General features: G+C 38.4%; 1 protein-coding gene and 1 long non-coding RNA gene across 3 annotated transcripts in view; one reads left to right on the forward strand and one right to left on the reverse strand.

The window, feature by feature from the left end:
• The window catches only part of LOC137239250 (uncharacterized), a 443,310-nt gene that overhangs the window by 92,392 nt on the left and 329,380 nt on the right, over window positions 1–21,538 (forward strand). The gene's annotated exons all lie outside the window — the stretch shown is intronic.
• The window catches only part of LOC137239247 (putative uncharacterized protein DDB_G0293878), a 147,929-nt gene continuing 136,275 nt past the window's right edge, over window positions 9,885–21,538 (reverse strand). For both annotated transcript variants that reach the window (XM_067764319.1, XM_067764318.1), the window contains 3 exons: window positions 17,545–17,682; window positions 14,429–15,131; window positions 9,885–11,168 (listed from right to left, as the gene is read on the reverse strand). In XM_067764319.1, coding sequence (XP_067620420.1) covers window positions 10,558–11,168; window positions 14,429–15,131; window positions 17,545–17,682 — 1,452 coding nt within the window. In that variant the 3' untranslated portion in view covers window positions 9,885–10,557. The remainder of the gene's footprint in view (window positions 11,169–14,428; window positions 15,132–17,544; window positions 17,683–21,538) is intronic.

A 21,538-nucleotide genomic window follows, 5' to 3' on the forward strand; every position in this document is an offset into this window, starting at 1 on the left:
CAAAATCGGTTGATTAGGATAAAAGGAAACAAGTGGGAAGGCAACAAAAAACAGTAAGAGTCAACGGAAAGCGGTGAGATAGATTGTGTAAAATAAAGAAGAAGAAGAGAGATAAAAAATGGAAAAGTTAAAGAGAAAGGACTGAAAAAGTCAATGTAAAGTAAAGGGGAAAAAGAAAGATAAGGAAAGGTTAAAGAAGATAGAAGAGGTGGAAGAAGTAGAAGTATTGTAATGATGATAACAATGAATGATCACAACTTTACTGATGAATGATGAACAGCTTTCGGCATGGATACAGCGCTGTCATATTACTTATTAAATGTATTCATCTGCCTTTTTCTTCTACTTCCAGAGGCTGATTCCAATGAGAACTTCTTTTTGGTCGGAGCATTATCTTGAGTTCGCATACAGTACACTGTCATATTAGGAGTTATAATTATGGGAATGATTATAGTTATGATGCCGCTTCGCTAACTGTTACGGAAATTTGTATGGTTAATGCTATGCTCATGTTATATGGGTTTGGATATAGCTATTGTTATGGTTACGGTGATGGTAATGGTTATGGTCATGGTTATGGTCATGGTTATAGTTATGGGTATGGTTATGGTTTCGGTTTTGGTTTTGGCTATGTTTATAGCTATGGTTATGGTTATACTTATGCTTATGGTCTGGAATTTGGTTATTGTTATGGCTATGGTTTCGGTTTTGGTTAAGGTTAAGGCTATGGTAATGCTTATGGTTATAGTTTGGTTATGGCCATTATTATGGTTATGGTTATGTGTATGGCTCTAACTATCATTATGGTTCCTTCATTAGTACTTCGAGGCTACGAAAATTTTTTCTTAATTTCATTTATCTCTTCTATTCTTTGTATTTCTCATTTTCGGGTTGTTTCCAAGCAGCTCTTGAAATTAAGGCAAACACATTTAGTTGTAGCTAATTTGCAAATAACGAAATTCATTTACTCTTTTTCCACCAAATAAATTAACAAAAACTTTAAACTTTTCTTTTTATTATGTTTTTCTTCTTCCAACGCAAAAGTGGCAGAGTTACATTTCGACATTTCACCCAAAGCGCTTTTCCTCAACAATTTATTTTCTGCTTTCATCAATGTGTTCGCTACCTTTTCACGCCAACCCATCTTACAGCTCCTTGGCGCTCCTTAAAAAAATATGCCTTGAGATTTTCACTTACACATAAACATAAATGCATAACACAACGTGATGTGCCTCTACATTTGGTCGTATATTTGTGTAAGTACTGTTTTTAGAAGCTCTTGCATACACATTCTTGCTTATGATATTCCTCGCCGAACATCCTTAGGCAATGCGCCTTCTTATCGATTGATTGCGTTGTCTTTAGCGCGGTCACCAGTGATTTCTGTGCCCTCGCCTGTCTGGTGATTAATAGCATGAGAAGATTTATGTGAAAAGTTTTGTTGGAGGCGGATTTCCTTTTTAAAATCCAAAGCACTCTTGAAAATTATTTATATTTAGGTCAATCAATGTTTTGTGTCTTTATGTCTCTTTCTATTATTAAATCTTTTTGAGATATTTTTGAATAAAAAATATGTGATTTTCGCATGCATCAATAATAAGTTGTAGCTAAAGTTATTTAGATTTACTCAACAGAGAAGGGAATAACGTTAACAAGGGTAATTCAATAACTGTAAATGATATATGTATATCGATGGATTATAATAAAAACGTTAGGTTGAACTGGTCAGTCAATAAAGATCTCACATAGACTGAATGTGTTCATAGTGTTACCAGCCAAGACTTATGTTAGAACAGCTCCGTCTCCATGGAAAATAGTAGAAGTTTTCTAGTACCTGCTAAATTTCTGCTTCGATATCTGGCAACTCTACTGCTCCTAATAGCTGGAGCCTTGACCAGGCCCTTTCTTCAGTTTCTTCCTGCAGCTCGCATCTTCCTACATCTGCTGTTACTGACGAGACCTAACTTATAAGCACGTGACACCAGAAATGGCGAGTTCGTATGTCCATCGTGAGCTTTAAATCTTCTCTCTTCAGATATGTGAGCCACTTTGTGAGTCTAATATCGTTGGATTTGCAGTCTTATAAATTTTGCAGCACCGCGCTTCTTTCCCGCGAATTGGGATTTCTAACATCGATTCAGCAAGTTTTGCACTTTCCTTTATAAACTCATCGCCCTTTTTGTTACTTTCTATCCCTTTGTGACCGGTGTCGCCTGAGCGAACTTCTTCCCGTTTCTTTGCATTTCAGGACACTTCTTGATGAAGTACTGTGTGAGATTATTGCCTTAATCGACGTAAATTCGCATTCGTACCATAGAAGCGACCGTAGTCGTAGTCCCTACGATAACCGTACAATAACTGTAAACATAACCGTAACCGTAACCGTATCCAAAACCACATATATAACCGCAACCTATACGTGCACGTGGCCAAAAGCCTTGAGATTACAGCGCAGTAGAACCGTTACCGTTGTCGTAACAAATGCTCTATCCTACGTAGTGGCCGTGAAAGTAAGCGTAACAGTAGCCCTAAACATAACCACGACCTTAATCGCAGCTTAATCATAATTGAGCTTTAGAGTTGCATTCAAGGCTTCAATTTCTGTAACGACTACAGTCACTATGATTCAGTTATGCTTACGGTTACATTAAATATTACAGTAACGCCTACTTCTACGTTTGCTGCTAAGGTATCAGTTACTGTTTGCGGACATGGAAAAGGTTATGGCTATGGTCAGTGTTATGTTGAGTGTAATGGTTACGGTTATGGTCAGGATTATTAATATGGTGATGGTTAATGCGACGAATTTACTGACTGTTATGATTACAGTTACGCTTGCGGTTTTTGTTAAGGTTTCTAACACTGCTTCGGTCATTTTTATTGGCGCGGTTATTTGCTTGAGTCACCAAAAGTAAAATATTATAGTTGTTCATAAATTCTTCTATCTCTCACTCACTAGAGCACGTTTTGTGCACGTGTCCTGCGTCTGCCAGGCTAAAACTCCAGCTATTAGGAGTAATACGGCTGTCAGATCTAGAAGCAACAAGTGATATATGTAGGTCATAGAAAGCTTCTAGTATTTGCCTAGAGGACGGAGTTATTTTATAACATCGGTCCTGGTTTTTGAAAAAGTTTTTCAGACTGGTCGTTAAACAAACTTTTGGTAACACTATGGTCTAATTCAGTCTGTATGAGGTTCTAATGGACCGGCCAGTTCATCCTAACCTAGCCTCTGTTTCCCACTGAGAACAAAGAGTTTCGAGCTGTTGCAACATTTCCTGAGCAGTCGATATTTCTTCCTCTTAGACGCCACAATTAGTTTAATAATAATAATAGTAATAATAGAATGGCGCTGTAAACCTCCGCGGAGCTTTTCCAACAATTTGGGGTGTATTTCTTTTTCCTCCAAATAAAAAGACTTAATTGCTTTATCCTTATTGAGAAAGGCATTTATAAGACCGATGAATTGGCTGAGAAACTTTTTATGACAGAAATAAACTCGAAGGGCTTGTCAACCCCCCCAGCGGGTTAGGGGGTTAGAATATACCCGCGGTAGGTATGCTTGTCGTAAGAGGCGACTAAAATGCCATATTCAAGGGGTTGTGTAGCGCAACCTTTTCAGGTTGCCAGCGCAATATATAGCTTCTCCAAACCCAATTGCCAACATCACCTATCCGTGGAGACTTCCTGTTTCATTAACAGCCGAGGCTCTGGCGGCCCTGAACTCCTCACGGATCTAGGAAGTGGGAGGGCGCAATGGCCTAGAAGGTCGCATGTGGTCATAACAAATCGTTTCTCGAGATGGTCGGGCTTGGTACCGGAACGTACCGGATCTGCATCCGGCAAAGGACCATCAACTCGATAAACCTCCCCACGGCCTTCGGGAAGTGTCCTTATCGCTACAAGAACAACAACAACAAGGGATAGTGAAAGAACTGCCGTTTAAGAAAATTTGTCTAAATTATTTTCACGTTTGATGTCGCGTCACTTGAGCCGGAGACAATTTATTTGTTAGGCAAGCAAACTAACACCACACTACGGTGGCCGCAATGTATTTACGTTGCCAAGGATATTTTGGAATGCTTGCGTTGTCCGGTTTTTTTTAGTTTTTCTTTCAAATTGACAGGACGTGACTTAGATGTTTTTTCCGACTCCCAAATTTCCGCTGAGAAGCCTTTCATATCAGAAAAATAATCTGAGTATTTTTTGTTTTCAAACCACTGCCGAGGGATGAACTCACTTGGGCAATCCCTTCCCATCTAGGATATTCGGTGTGGTAGGCGAGGACGCTACTCCCTCACCACGAAGACCGCCAATATAAGCGCTGTTGATTTTTTTGCACAGAACCAATTGCACGTCAGTGCTCTTGGTGGCACCACGTTTCTGCTGGTGTTCACCTTCTGCCAATAAACCATTCCTACCAACTCAAACTCGAAACTTTTACAGACATTTTCAAAATCCATTAGCTATATTTCTATTCAAAGGCATCTAAATTGAATCAATTTTCAACACTTCATGCTACGTGCATACATACAAATTAAATTGGCTCCTATTTAACATAGAAAAATATTGACACCACGTTGTAAACTACACGGCATTCTGAGGATCAAACTTTTGCAACGGTAGCATTAAGGTGTCATCTTGTTGGCGCTCAAGTAGCTGAACGTGACAATAATACCAAATAATGCTATTAGAGTTGCTGGCGATGCTAAATGAGAAGTTTGCTCCTTGGGCTAACTTATGACAAAAACATTCGCTATTTGTTGAAGTGACTTTGAAAATTGGGAAAAAATAAATGAATGTGTGAATCAATATTTTTTTCAGCATATTTTGGTATATACTTTTCTGCGCGTGTAAGTGATTGTTTTTGTGTGCAAAGTGGGAAAACAAATTGGTGATATGCAAAAGTCTACTAATGCCATGCTTTCACGTGTATTTACTTTAAAATAAAATGTAGATAGATGTAAATGGGTTTGTCTTTTCTTGTGTAAGTGTGCAAATATATATGTATATTGCGGAAGAAAATTCAATCAAATTTCTACGTGCAAAATGTGCTGCCATGCATTCATATGGATATGAACTGAGCAGCTAAGCACTTCGGCATCGGCAGCAGCAGCAACGTGCACAATTGCATATTTTCAGGCTTACCTATGTTTGCACCTTTTTGTGAGGCTTTTTGTTGCATTTTTCTATTTTAGTGTTACATGTGAAATTCCTAGTGAATGGCAGCTGTAAGCTATCAGGCATCTTACATCTTAGCCACGTTCTACATATGCATTGCCAATAGTTCGAAGGTGTGAAATGTAGCATTTGTATGCTTCCAACAACAACAGCATTCGTTCACTTACGCTCGAATGCTGATGATTTGAGTGCTGCTTAGCAAATCGCCTGCTAGTATGTTGAAATTTTCTTTCGACATAGCCTGATTACATGTAAGACGGCAACTACAGACCACAACGACAATAAAGCAAAGCTTCACGACAACCAAAGCCAAGCATTCACCCTTATTGTCACTGTCGTCGTCGTTTTTCAGTCGACGTCACCTCGTATAGACGTCATCGTCACTTCGACACCAAATCGGTATTGGCTAAGCTTGTTGCGACGACGGCGACAATTTATCGATAAAACGAAAGGAAAATATACCATCTCTGACATTTCTGGATCAGCTGTTGGATTTTTTTTACTATTTCTGTATCTTTTTTCGCGATTAGAGAGTTGTTTAAATATTTCATTTCAAGATTTTACAAATTGTTTTATTATGACAGTAGTGCGAGCTCTAGTGACGAAAATAATAAAGAGGAGCTTAGACTCAATAGAAAAAAATCAGAAATAACTCCGATTTTTTCTGGCTCAGCTACAAGAACCTCGATTTGTTGCGCACTCGTTATTTTCAATATTTTGAATATCTAATATCAAGGCATATTACATGTTTGTATATTTAATTAATTAAAAAAGAAATGTTTTACTTACAAATTTTCCTTCTGTCGTCAGCAAAAACAGAGTCGACAAAAATGGCGTCGTGTGAGGGCGACGACGACAGCAAATTTGCTTAGCTAATAGTCGATAGTCGTCAATAGTTATCGAAAACGACGATGGCAATGCCGAATTTAACACGTCGTCGTGAGTCGTCGTCGTTCAGTAACGACGACAATGACAATAAGGGTGATTGGCTACTTAATTACATTGAACACGGCAGCCGCAATTATAAATTTTATAAAAAAGTTGGGAATAATTGTACTCCTTTTTAATGAGTGAACATCTCTGCTCACGGTAGGATGGAGGAATACAGAATATAAGCCAAAGTGTTGTTATGACACTGTAGGGTAATGTGGGAGCGATGTAAATTTGATATGAGCAAAATCAGACACCGAATAAGTTAATAGAAACTAACTAAGACGGAAAAACAAATAGATTATATAAAAAAAAAAATGAATAACTACAAAGGAAAAGAAGTAAATATAAAACAGATGAAATATGATGAAGAAGGGGAAGTAAAAGGGCAGCATAATAAAAATGGCAATAATGATGTGGACGGTAATAACAATGACTATGAGTATTGTCACGGTTGCGAAGATAAGGCAAGGAAATGGGAGGAGAAGAAGGAATAGGATAGAAAAGGAAAGGAACAAAGAAAAGGAGGGGAGAGGAAAGGAATGACTGAAAGTCAAAAGCGAAGCCGGAACCGAAAACGGACGGCGTATGGTCGTGTTATCCATTTCTTATCGACCGTTTGTTATCGCTGTGCTCAATATTGACTAGCTATCCATTTTTTATCGAAAAATAATCAATATATTATCAAAAAAATCGTTAATTTAGTTATCGGTATACAATCAAAAAGTTTTCGATTTGTTATCGGTGCATTATGGAAAAGTTGTCGATTTGTTATCGAAAAGTTATCTATATGTTATACAAAAGTCATCGATTTATTATCAAAAATTGATCGTTTATTTATCGGAAGGTTATCGATGTTGTCAAAATGTATCAAAAAGTTATTTGTTTCTTATCGGAGTGTTATCAATTTATTATCTTTTATCGATTTACTATCAAAAATTTATCGTTTTGTTATCGAAGTGTTGACAATTTCTTTTTGGCTTGTCTCCGAGTTATTATCGTTGACTGATCGGATGCCGATAAAGTTTCAATACAAAATCGATGACACATCTGTAATCTGTCGATAACAGGCCGATAAAAAGCCAGTAAAAATCAGATGACTCGGCGATAACAAGCCGATAAAAAACCGATAGCTTGACGATAAGTAGATAGGTAAGAAGATGATAGTAAAACAATTAAGGAAGGCTTAGTTCGGGTGAAACCGAACATTACATACTCAGCTGAGAGCTTAGAAGACAAAATAAGGGAAAATATCCATTTAGGAAAATGGACCATTTTGTGATATCGCCATAAAGGTGGACGAGGGGTGACTCTAGAATGTGTTTGTACGATGTGGGTATCAAATTAAAGGCATTAATGAGGGTTTTAAAAAGGAGTGGCCCTTAGTTGTATATGTGAAGGCATTTTTGAGATATCGACCAAAATGTAGACCAGGGTGACCCAGACATCATCTGTCGGGTATCGCTAATTTATTTATATATGTAATACCACGAACAGTATTCCTGCCGAGATTACAAGGGCTTTTGATTTCGCCCTGCAGAACTTTTTCATTTCCTACTACTTAATATGGTAGGTGTCACACCCATTTTACAAAGTTTTTTCTAAAGTTATATTTTGCGTCAATAAACCAATCCAATTACCATGTTTCATCCCTTTTTTCGTATTTGGTATAAAATTATGGCATTTTTTTAATTTTTAATTTTCTTCGATATCGAAAAAGTGGGCGTGATCATAGTCGGATTTCGGCCATTTTTTATACCAAGATAAAGTGAGTTCAGAAAACTACGTGAACTAAGTTTAGTAAAGATATATCGATTTTTAACGGCCCAGCGGAAGGACAGACGGTCGACTGTGTATAAAAACTGGCCGCGGCTTCATCCGATTTCGCCCATTTTGACAGAAAACAGTTATCGTCATGGAATCTATACCCCTACCAAATTTCACAAGGATTGGTAAATTTTTGTTCGACTTATGGCATTAAAAGTATTCTAGACAAATTAAATGAAAAAGGTGGAGCCACGCCCATTTTTATTTTTTTTGTATTTTATTGCACCATATCATTAGCGGAGTTGAATGTTGACATAATTTACTTATATACTGTAAGGATATTCAATTTTTTGTTTAAATTAGACTTAAAAAAAAATTTTTTTAAAAGTGGGCGTGTTCTTCATCCGATTTTGCTAATTTTTATTTAGCACATATACAGTAATAGTAGTAACGTTCCTGTCAAATTTCATCACGATATCTTCAACGACTGCGAAATCACAGTTTGCAAAACATTTAAATTACGTTCTTTTAAAAGTGGGCGGTGCCACGCCCATTGTCCCAAATTTTACAAATTTTCTATTCTGCGTCATATGGTCAACCCACCTACCCAGCTTCATCGCTTTATCCGTTTTTGGTAATGAATTATCGTATTTTTTCGGTTTATCGAAATTTTCGATATCGAAAAAGTGGGCGTGGTTATAGTCCGAAATCGTTCATTTTAAATAGCCATCTGAGATGAGGGCCAGGAGCATACATACCACATGTCATCAAGACAACTCAAAATTTACTCAAGTTATCGTGTTAACGGACAGACGGACGGACATGGCTCAATCAAAATTTTTTTCGATACTGATGATTTTGATATATGGAAGTCTATATCTATCTCGATTCCTTTATACCTGCACAACCAACCGGTATCCAATCAAAGTTAATATACTCTGTGTGGAAAGCACGCTGAGTATAAAAATCACTAGAAAGAACTCGGATAAGGAGAAACTTACATATTTACTGGTTCTTCGGTCATATGAAAGTTGATCGTATTGTAACGTATTCTGAGGATTTCTGATATTTATGCACCTTTTGCTAACGTTCGACCCGCTAACTGTTGAATAAATCACTCCAATATTCAGTATTGCAAACTGCTTTTATTAAAATTACTTTGGGAGTAGTACTTAACAATTATACTTCACAACCAATAGCGTGTTTAAATCAAAACTGATTAGTTAATACTCAGCTCGCGCTGCTTTTATACTCTCTGTTGCCTCGCCGGCATATTTCTTCAAAGGTCTAGTAATTTCTCGAACAGTTTTATCTCATTTTTTTTTTAAATAAGCACTATTCGCTTATCAAATAGTAGAATCTTAAATTTGTAGTCTATTAATTATTTTATTAAATTAATTAATTATTAATTATTTTCCTTATTGACTACAAAATTATTTTTCCAAATAAAAACAATTGTATGTTTATTGATAAACCGTAAAGCAACAATCTTTATTATTTATTTAACATAAACAAATGCATTTCGGGGTATCAGCGACACGCTACTAGATCATAGATACATTCTAGTATCGCGTCGCTGATGATGGACAGCAGGTCTGCCCGAAATGCATTTGTTTATGTTAAATAAATAATAAAGTTTGTTGTTTTACGGTTTATCCATAAACGTACTATTTTTTTTATTTGACAAAATAATTTTGTAGTCAATAAGGAAAATAATTAATAATTAATTAATTTAATAAAATAGTTGTATCTCATGCTTAATGAGTTACCAGCTATATACATGTGTATCTGTAGTCCACGCCTCGCCCATAGCCATATGCGTGTGTATGTGTGAGTAAGTACTTCGGCTGATGAATACATATTTGTGTGTGTGAGATATCTCTTCATCGCCCTCTACAGAGTGGCTGCTTTATTATTGTTGTGCATTTATTTAGTAGCAGTTTAGTGATGCTAATATTCGTCACAGTATACTCACCAAAATAATACAAATCTTGAAGAAAATACACTTTTTCCAGTTCATACATCTAACATAATTCGTTTCATTTTATTCATTTAGTATCAAGTTTTTACATAAACTGATGCGTTTACTTTTAATTTTTGGCATTCTAATTAAAAAAAAAAAATTAAAAACAATTCATACTCTTTTTATATAATAACGAACGCTGACAATTATCACAGAAAAATACTTCTCGTATATTAAATCAGCAAATTCTACTAAACGCAAATAAGTGATAATAAAAAAAAACATGGAACACCCTGTGCGACCTTAATATTCTAAACTTCATAACGCAATTAATGTTAAGCTTTCACTAGGAGTATTTAGGCTAATTAATACTACATAGTATGAGTATACATTGAACGGATTAGCTTACGTGTGTATATCTATTTATTACAGTGGTGCACAGCGCCGGGAGAGCTTCGAATACAAATGCAACCTTTATTCTTGAAGTATGTCTTTACATGGAGAATCCTTGAGCATAAAATTCACGCATGAGCAGTATTACAACCTAAAACTGTTTGAGTGCTTGTGTTACACGTACCAGTAGGTAAACGCCGAATAGTTTTTCGAAGCTCTCGAGTGCACCACTGATTTATTATTAATATTTAATATTATTTTGTATAAGAAAATAATTGATATCCATATTTTTTGCATTTCATATCATTTAAATTTATTGTTTATCAGTAAAAAGCTTTTATTGCCGCCAATGCGGGATGCTGGAAACGTTCACGTAATATCGATGAACCCTTCATTTGTGAATTCCCATTCATAGTACCGTTAGTGTCGTGACTAATCGAACGCCCATAACCGATGAGTGAATGTTTCTTGAATGGAGTACGCTGTGGCGATTGATTAGCGCTCTCCGGATATGGATTTTTATTTTGATCATAAAGTGCATTATGACTATAACGATTAGCTTCGGATTTCAACGAACCCCAACGATTCTCTTCGTTGCGCATTTGTAGTATACGCTCTTGCACGCTCAAATGTGAGCTATGTAGAGCATTAACTTGATTCAAATTATTTGTTAGATGAGTAATTTGTTTCGAGCGAAAACTGCCATTGAGTAAATTACCATGTGATGAGCGAACGACTGTTTCGTTGGTGACGTCACGTGTGCATGGAGTACGCGTAATAACCTCACGATAACTGGATGGACGTTGATTTGTTGAGGGTGGCGTATCAAGACCGCTATCGTGTGCAGAGTGATCCAAATCGGTAATGGGGATTTTTGAAGAGCTATTGGAGTTGTTTGTATAATTATTGTTGGTTGTTGGTAGCATTGGTTGAACTAGAGAAGGAGAAGAGAAAAAAAGAGAAAGAAAAAAATTAAAAAAAGTTGACTAGTTTTGTTACCCTATCTGTCACTAGTCGGGGATCCCTACTATTTAAAACCATCGCTTCATTCTTCTGTTTCATAACAAAGCTTGTAAAAGAAAAAATAGGCCAACTTGGCTGATAGCCCGATCCACAGTTTTCCTATGGTATGTAGTGCTCAATCTCCTGGAACAACTTATAATCTACTGGAAGTACACAGACTGAAACTAAACAGATATTGCTTTAGATATCAGAATGATCAATGCCAACAGATAAAAGGATACCGTGCTAAGGTGTGGTTCAATTCAAGCGGTAACCCTGAACAGTGACGACGTCGTGGAAGCTGACATCAGCTAAGGGATGCAATCATTGTCAAAGAAAGTAACAACGCTTTATCACTGAAGTTCAACAAATTCGTCCATGATGTAAGCAAAAACTACACTGGATTATTCTTTGAGGAAAATGAAGCATTAGGGAACTTGATGGTTGCTAGATCTCAAGGTCCCAATGACTATGTGTACACGGTAGAGGTTTACGCCGATCACTTTATCAGCGGCGGCGGCGTATTCTCTATTATATACCGGCAGCGGCGGCGTGAGCGGCGCGCCGGCGTACGCCGGTGTTCTTACTTTAAAAAGCTTGATTTTTCTATTTAAAAATATAATATTTAGGAAAGGTTTTGTGTGTATGTATGTAAGGAAAACAACGCGTTGGCCCTTTCGTAAAGATCCGGGGTTTTTGCCTCAAGATCTCGCAGACCGTTCAAAAATTTTCAGCAGTAGCTCCTTGCCGAGGGATTTTCCCTCGTTCACTTACTACAGAGGGGCTTCGAACATAACACCGGCCTTTCGAATTGGTACTGTTGCGTCTGCTGAAAAGAAATAGAGATACATAAAATAGTCACACTTTTATCTGTATATCTCGTGCAAAGCGTAGTTTCACCTAGGGTAAAAACCTTATAATCATCGCGAACAAAATTTCTTTAAATCATTTGTGGCTCCTTGGCGGTCACGCACAAAGGTGACTTACGGTTGCTATTACGGATCTATAAATACTCATGACTCTCGTGGCACAGGGCGCCTCCAGTTTTTTCGGCTGTTTTTAAGAGCTACAATTCCCGATGTGCGAACAGTAGCAATCTCGACGACCAGTCGCTACCACGCCTCCTGGCCCTCACACCATATGCCAGCACAGAAGCTATAGGACTGCGACTTCGAACTCATACCTTCGTCGACGCCACCTTCCTAGAAGCTCTAGGTGTATCTCCGAAGACTTTCTAAGAGATGTTTGTGTCGCGCTATGCTTCCGAGCTATACCAGAGAAGCACCTTGAAACGTTAGGGAGTGACTATTCGGCCAAGGATGCCACCCTCGAAATGATAAGCAGTATAAGTGGATGTCATTGCGGAATGGGTGAAAATCGTATAATCCTCGGCGCATCTATATAATTAAAATTTTACAAGGACCCTGGATAAAATTTTTAAAATGTAGACCAAAGTTTGCAGACGTTTGTCTTCACAACATTGATTTCAATAGTCTTCGTTAAATCAAAACGATATTTTAGAATGAAAGAAGACCGATTTTAAGTTGAAAGATGTTAACTGTGGTTTTCCGGCCTTATGATATAAGAGCTCTTTATGGATGACGGCGTAGCTTCAGTTTTCAGACTAGTTCGACTGTCCGCTACGTTAGGGTAGTAGCACGCACGGTCATTATTTCGACTGTCTTGGGAGAGCTTTTGCTTCATCACTTTGAGTGTTCTTGCAAAGGACAAAGCCTCACCTGGTAAATATATGTGCCTTCGTATTCACATTTGTAAAAGGAGCCGTAACGTGTAGGTGATATTTAAACTTGGTTGATAGGCTATAATCAATGTGATTCACTCCAAGGCACTAGTTTTGGATAGGCCCGCCAACTTTAGGAAATGTCAACCCGGGCGACCTGGGTGTTGAAGGATTACGTGTGAAAATCAAATTATTATTGTATAGTTTCGCAAATAAACAACAGATGTTTGAATGTAAGCCCAAGTGATTTTTCATACCCTTCTCATACGTACATATATCCTCAACTTAAGCATGAGCTAAGAATCAGGATTAAGGATAAATGATTTTGCATCACTAATTTCGCTTATTCTTTCAACCAATCGCAATATAAAATTTTTTTTTAAATCGGCACCTTTTTGGGTAATTTGCTTTTTTTAAAAACTTGAGGGTCATTTTATTTGAATTCATTGTTCATTATAATTTTTGAAAAAAGAAAATAAAAAAATGCAAAGTGCGCATATAAATTTATTATTAAACTTTCCTTCTAGTGTTTTGTTTTAATAACTTGGTAAATTGGGCTATGCAAAGTCCGTGTTAAGCTGACATCGAAAACGCCTGTTTTTTTAAATAACTTTTGAAAAGTTAGAAAGAGTTAAATTTCGCAATTAGTTTCTTATAACTGGCAGCGATGCGCATCCGCTGATACCACTTTCGACCATATCGGACCAATTTTCGACATGAACAATAAATGGTCTAAACAGTCTTAAACGAGAAAATATAGTATCGCGCCGGACGCCGCCGCCGCCCCGGCGATATTTTTGACATTCGGCGGCGGCATGCGAGAAACGACCAAAGTCGGCGGCGGCGGCGGCGTTTATCGGTGGCGTATATCTCTAGTACATGGGAAAAAACTGAGCTTATTTGTTAAACTTAACAAATCTGCAATGAACGTACTAACGGGCGTTTCATAAGCCATTGTACTTTATTGCGCCTATTGTTCGACGATTGCTATACCAGCAAGTCACCTCTGCAGAAACTGTCAGAATGACGAGAGGAATTATAAAATTTTAAAGATCGTCTTTTCCGATCTTACAGAGTAGAGTGTAGCAGTCTTCAAACGTAGATCCATTTTCTTACTCAAAAGTAAAAAAGTAAAATTTTAGAGAATAGCTTAAGAATGGTTGGTGCTTGTGTGTAGAATAATCCCAGGAATCGCACAATGCAGTCTAATTACTAGAAGATGGAAAACATTGCCGTTGGTCACCTATAGCGGCCTAATCGAAGAGCTGAGATTGCTTCTCTATTTTGCATCACCTCAAACTTTGTATGGCCGACTTGACAGCCCATGTCCCTATCTGCTCGAAATAATTGACTAAGACTTTAAAAAATAATTGCTGACTCCCTCCGGAAAAGATCATTCATTATTCTGATGTTTGGACTCACAAGCATATTCACATCAACGAAATACTCACCAGAATGTCTCATATCAGTTGGTGCCCTCGGCTTCCGATACAACCATTCGCCATCCACAACATTTCCATTCTCTAAATCGTTATTGTTGCTATTACCCTTGCCACTGCTGCTACTGCTACTGCCATTATTGTAAACATGCGGACGACGTAATTCCACCTTCTCCTCATCATCTGCCTCTTCGTCGACCACTTGATTCGTTGTAAAATCTTTATTAATAAAAATTCGTCTTGGTGAATCATAAATTCCACTACCACCACCAATACCAACACCACCACTAGGACAATTGCTGAATGAATTATTTTGCGAGGCATAACCATTCGAATAGCGACTATTAGTACATGTCTCGTTGAGACGCGAGTATGGTATCTTTTGTGGTGTAGAATGATTGGTGGAATAACCTGAGATGCGTTGTTGATGATCGTTGTTCAATGCACTCAAATCGGGTACAGAATCGGAGAAGAGGAATGGATTGGTGCCACCACCAAAACCACTACAACCTGTTGCAATTTTATTACGTCCACCAATACCGCTGCCGTTCGTCATCAACCAATCTTCCAGCGCGCTTGAGTAGCTGCTACCTAAGCCGAAGTGTTGCGATTCGAGTGCAGCATGCGAAACTGGTGCAGCGAGCGAGGCTCGTGAGCGTGGTCCTTGTGCTATTTTGAGTGCATGACGTCGTTGTTTCGAGAAGAGTGTGCATTCCTGTGGAGAAGAGGAAATAAAGGGAATTGCATAAAAAACTTTGTTAAGATGGTTACTTTTAGAAATATTTTGCTCAGTGTTGGGCTCACTAAGTTTTAGCAAGGTATTAACTCCCCGCTTTGTGCCAGTGGATAAAATGAAATCAATCGAAACTCTTAGAAAACTCTTTATACGGAAACTTTGAAGATAATGAAAAATTGCACCAAGGATGACAACGACGAATCGGGTTTGTGTCCAAACCAAATTGGGCAAGGTTTGATGGAAAAACGTTTCAATATACATCAGCCTTTGAGATATTTACAGTCCTCAGGTTGAATATGAAGGAACAAGATTCTTACCGCTGTATTCCCTTTTGTCTATAACGCTAGTATGTATCAAGACGGTATAAAAGTCTCCTAATTTTTTTAATATTTTTCGACACCCATGGAATTTGACATTTTCTTCCAAATATCTGCTAAAAGAGAGCTGATATGGAAATCATCCATCTCAAAGCTATCCTTGTATCAAGTTTAAGACTTAATTCTAACCATATTACCTCGTGACTTCAAGATGCTAGTAAGTACTGTTTCCTAGTCCCTGTCTAGCGCTTTGAATATTTTGCGTTCTACCTGTTTTTGTGGTTTTAGAGCGACGTTCTTTCACGCTGCGGATTCAGAATAAGAACTGTGATTGAATGTTTTAGATTCAGCAGGCTTGCTGATGTAACTCCGATACTACACCGTCATACGGCTTTGTGTAAATTTTGACAGGGATCGTAAAGTGAGGCCACTCCCAAGGAGGGTCCCATCCATGTAGAAAAAACGCAATCACGCTCTACACAGATGGGTCCAAAATGGATTTCATTATGAGAACTGGTGTTTTATCTAGCTCAAGGCTTCACTTTCTGCCCGCCTTACTGCCTCGAGTAGTTTCTCTCAAGCGGAAGTATGTGTTTGGGAAGGGTGTGCCTTAAGATTGAGTGACGCCTATCGCAAGGCTCCGTGAGAGGGCGCGATAAATGCATTCATGCCATCAGTAAATGAAAGATGATATTGCGTGATCCAGAAAACTTGTCAAACACCACCCTCATATGACCTTATGGTCACAGTTACATTGAGATCAGCGAGTAATCGGATTAACCTCCAATGGCTTGGGTATAGCTAGACGCTCTTGAGGGCGTCCAACGTAACTAGCTCGATAATATTATATGCAGCACCAGTATGGCACGAATCTAAAATGGCCCACCGAAAAGATATACTAGCAGCCTACCGTATTACTGCTATACGAATAGCATGCACTTATCGGACGTTGTCCGACGATGCGATCCATGTTTTATCCAGGAAAATCCCAGTAGATCTACTCTCAGGTAAACCGGCCTATCTTTATGGCATTGGAATCAGCCGACCATCTGAAGATGCTAAGAAAAGCGCTAGGTCACGAACAATAGTTAGGTGGCAGGAATGGATGGAAGAATCGAGAAAAGGGCGCTGGATCTTCATGCTAGTTCGGAATGTAGCGGAATAAAACGACGAGAACACGGCGAACTAAACTACCACCTTACACAGATATTGAGCGGGCACGGCGGTTTCAAGGAATATCTACATAAGCGTGGGATAGAGGAGCATCCTTTTTGTCCAGACTGTCCCAACGAATTGGAAAGGGCAAAACACGTAATGTTTCACTGCCCTACTTTTCACGGCGAAATAATCTCTCTACACAGAGTTTTTTGAGAGCAACCTGCCATTAGGAATTTAGTTCCCCGAACGGGCAGACAAATAGATTGTTCTATTGCTGTCGGAAATATGGCCTGAAAGGGAGCGCAGAGAAATGCGCAGGCGAAGTAGTGGCGAATAGATCGTGATTTTGTTCGCCGAGACAGGACTTTAATTTTCAATTTCGTACTCAATTCAAAGTAGCATTTGTTGGCAAGAGTTATTCTCTGCTTAGTTTCTAGGCTAACATTGTTAGGTAGGAGAAATTTCCAGTTGTAGTTGTCCGACCAAGGGTAAGGAGGAGGTGAGGTGTATAAACTTTGAAGATACTCTTGTAGCGGGAATTTTCAATATCATTTTTTTAAAAGCATATAATGGTCACCAATAGAGGGAACAACCAAAGGCAAAGTATTAAAACTATATTCTTCCAAGTCCTAGGTAATGCCGATGCGCAACTCAAGGGTGGTAGCCAGCCAGCATAAAATATGGAATGTAAACTAATTTATCGAAATAGGAACGAACTAATCTTTGAATTTAAATATTAAACTCAAAACACGAACTCGAGCATCAAAAAAATGAATGCTAGCTGGTGTCCCTTGATAATAATAAACGCAGTCAAAAAGTCAGCTGAAATCACTGAAATGTCGGGTACTTTGTTTAATGCTTTTAATTTCGCTTTGTCGGCATTCCAGCAAAGCCAAACAAATCTCATTAAAACTTACCTCCAACAACTCGAACCAATCTTCCAAGCCATTATCGCAACGCAATAAAATGCGACCCTCACGTCCCAACAGCAAACCAATGGCGCTATATGAACGCCTATTCAACCACTCAACCTTTTCCACATCAACCAGTTTAACCTGCAAAAACAAAGAAAAAAATAAATCTGAAAATTGTTGCAAAGTAAACAATTTAATAATTTGTTGTTTTATTGTTTTTTGTTTTTTTTTTTGAATTCAAAGAAATTCTCTCATGCAACCCAACCAGGTTTGCAGTTGTAAATATACAGCCCATTTATTGTTGTTGCAAGTTGCGCATTCGCACAAAAGTTAGCCGTAACCAACGGTAGTAATAACAGTAATTGTGGGAGTTAAGTTATGACTAGTAGTTGCCCCGTCATTTTATTACGACTTTTCTTTATATTTCATTGCATTTCGTTGAATTTGTACATATTTATAGCCATTAAATTGGTTACATTGGCCACATTTGCCATTATGAACGCATTCATCTTTATTTCGCAGTTTGCTGTTTTCTAAACAAAATTCAATCCCCCCCCCCCCAACAGACATCCGTTTTTGTTAGTCTTGCATTGTTCTTTCAACGTTTGCTTGTTTGTTTTTCAACACCAACTAAATGCATTTTTGCAATTTTGATTTATTACAATGCGCATGCGCAAACCGCCCAAGTTTTCCCAAACTAACTGCAATTCACTTAGATGCATGCAAGTGCAAATACATACAAGCACCAACGTTACACACACTCATGCTGACATGACTTGCTGTCGTTACCTGGCGTTTACTGAATATATCTACCGTGTGGTCTCCTCCTAATTGGAATTGCTGATGAAGTTACGCATTTCGTAGTTACTTTTTGCTTTTATTGTTGCACGAATGATTGGGTAATATCTTGGGAAAAGCTCCAGCATGTAGAGAAAACAATGCAGTAATTTAGTTTTTCTTAGGTATATACTTGCACAAAGTTAGTTGGCTTTGTTAGAGATGAGAAAAATTACACTAAGACAAAAAAAGGTTGGATGCATATTTATTTCCTGGTAAGATGCATAGTTGGTTGTTGCAATTTGAGAAAATTAGCGAATTCAGTGAAAAAACAAAAGAAACTGTCGTTTGCCATGGCGCAATAGTATTCACGCTAAGTTAGTGACTACATAATAAAAGAATAACTTGAATAAAAATATATCGAAAAACTGTTTTTTCATATTTTTATAGTAGGAAAACGTTAATAACTAAACGGTGATTCTCCCAAGTCTGTGGGAAAAGCATAGACAGCGGAAGCGATGGAAGTGAAGACAAACTCTTTATTTAATTACAAATAAGAAAGTCCAAATCCGATTTAAAACGAAGCTTCTATTGATACCATCATCACGATTTTTCGACGCTTCTTCTAGGTCGCTGCTTAGCATCTTATGTCAGTCATCTCTGCTCCGAAACAGCTGAAGCCAATTGGGTCACACGAGAGAAGATTAACCTATTTCTTCCAGCTCAGAAGTGGTCTTCTGCTGCCATAAACGAGTATTATCTAGACATCGCCACCTTTGGGCTTTTACACTGTACACTATGCTCATATTTGCGAGAAGCTCAAGCAGCTCATTGTTAAATTTTCTTCGACGCGTACATACATAGTTGGTATCACGTAGAGGACAATAAACATTCTGGACAAATTTCTCTATCAAATACTTCAAGGCGTAAACCATGGTGTGGTGGTAGCGTGCTCCCCTACCACACTGAAGACCCGGCTCAAGTATTTTTATTCACACGCCTTATTACTGGCACAGCCATAAATATTTTTTCTCCTGAATACTCCTTGGCTCATTTTATATTATTTTAAAAGCTATCTTGCTCGGGCGCCATCTTCTACAAATAATTTTCTTCACAATGCAACATATATGACCTCATGTGAAAAATTCGCCAAGTGATTGTCATTCTTACTTCTGCACAGTCTGGTGACACAAAGTTTGCCATATTGTCGAAGATTGGGATATCGGGTTCTTCACCTCACTACCAATCTAACAATGCAAAAGAGTATTCACTTAATAACTTTAGCATTATAATTTCTGTGGCAACTTGACCCGGTGTTGAAATCTTCTGTCCTCCACTGCATTTTCTAGTAAAGCATTATGGCATCTGAAGCTCTTAGCACTCATACCATTCGGTTATATTTTCGTCTACCTGGCCATGTATACAGTTTGCTCCTTTTCCGATATAGCGCTATATTCTTCTTCCGAAATCCCCTTATTTCCTTAGTAGCGGTTGGGTTTATTCAGAGGAGAAGGCATCGAAATCATAAAGGTCAATGTGGGTCTTAATCCTCATTAAACTTTCTATTATTTAAGTACCATTACCCCCTTCTATCGCCAAGTATTCCGCCGAAGGGTGTGTTGGATACTATGCTACATGTCTGTTGGGATGACGTTGGTCAATTATTTCACAGTCACGAGGCATTCGGTAAGCTGGGGCTGCACAGCGGCGGTACGTTCTGTGTGCGAAATGTTAGTTTTTGATCGGGGTCGCCAGAGTCTTGCCTGTTAAGTATGTGTACGATGTATTCATGCTTGTAATTGAATTCATCTATAGCGAAATATGGTTCCACTGCTTGGTTATGTCGTTACGTCAAAGACTGCTGCCATCTGAGTGGACGAATCATTGGCTGTCTGCTTCGTGGGCACGCTCTTTTGCTGCCACAAGTTAGTGGTCCGAGTCAATACTTGGATGTGGGCGTACGCGCATATCCACAAAACGGGCGCATTATCTGCCATCGATCACGATCAATTTGGTTTTCAGAATGCTCAAAGTGATAATTCGGCAGATTTTGAGTGAGTAGCGCCTCTTAATGCGATAGTTCTTGGCTAGTTTCAAATAGCGCGTTTTTCTCTCCAGGAATCGCTGCGACAGCTTAGAATAAATCGCCATGATTTTTTGGCTGTGTGACAATTTGCGACTCGTTTGCAATATCGCAAATCAATAATCGCTATCACAGACACAGTTATACCCCTGATCAAAAAAATATACAAAATTTAGAGAATGGATAACACTGTAGGGAAGTCATGAAATGAGAAAGAGTCGCGAAAATCGACAGCTCAACATTAGAGGTTTAATGAATACCTCCAAACTGGTGCTAATCGGGTGTAGAGCGGGACAGGCGATAGCTTTACTTGTACCAACAGCGCAGCAGGCGTGTAATGCTGGTTTCAGGTATATATCTATAGCTTAATTGGCGGCCGCCGTGGTGTGATGGTAGCATGCTCCGCCAACCACACCGAAGATCCTAGGTTCACGACTAGGGCAAAGCAACGTCAAAAATTTAGAAACAAGTTTTTTCAATTAGAAGACAAGTTTTCTAAGCGGGGTCGCCCCTCAGCAGTGTCTGGTAAGCACTCCGAGTGTATTTCTGCCATGAAAAGCTCTCAGTGAAAAGAAGCTCGGCCTTACAGGTGCCGTTCGGAGTCGGCATAAAACAAGTAGGTCCCGTCCCGCCAATTTGTAGGAAAAATGAAAAAAGGAGCACGACGCAAATTGGAAGAGAAGCTCGGCCTAAAATCTCTTCGGAGGTTATCGTGTCTTACATTTATTTATTTATTTAATTTTCGGACAGTTTCGAGTTTGAATATTTTACTATTGGAAAATTCTATTACAATATTGTTGCTCAATTTTGTAAATTTTTTATTGAAACTGATACCTATTGAGTTCTGTAAATTTATCACGAATTTCCGCTTCACTGTTTTCTCACCAATTTATCTGTGAAAGTACGCATGTATGTGCCAAAGTATGTATGTATGCATTTATATTAACTAAACAGCCTCATTTGCGCTTTTGACTAATTGCTGATTTCCCTCGTGGCCGCATTAGAACCACCAACAAACAATTGCAACAAAAACTTTAACCACGACAGTGCAAAACCTCACATGACAGGCAGGCTGTCAATCAACGATTTTATTGAAAGAGTCATTGAATTTGAGTGCTAACTGCAGTTTGGCTTAAC

Source organism: Eurosta solidaginis, chromosome 2, assembly GCF_040869045.1.
Source record: "Eurosta solidaginis isolate ZX-2024a chromosome 2, ASM4086904v1, whole genome shotgun sequence".
Taxonomy (NCBI): Eukaryota; Metazoa; Arthropoda; class Insecta; order Diptera; family Tephritidae; genus Eurosta; species Eurosta solidaginis.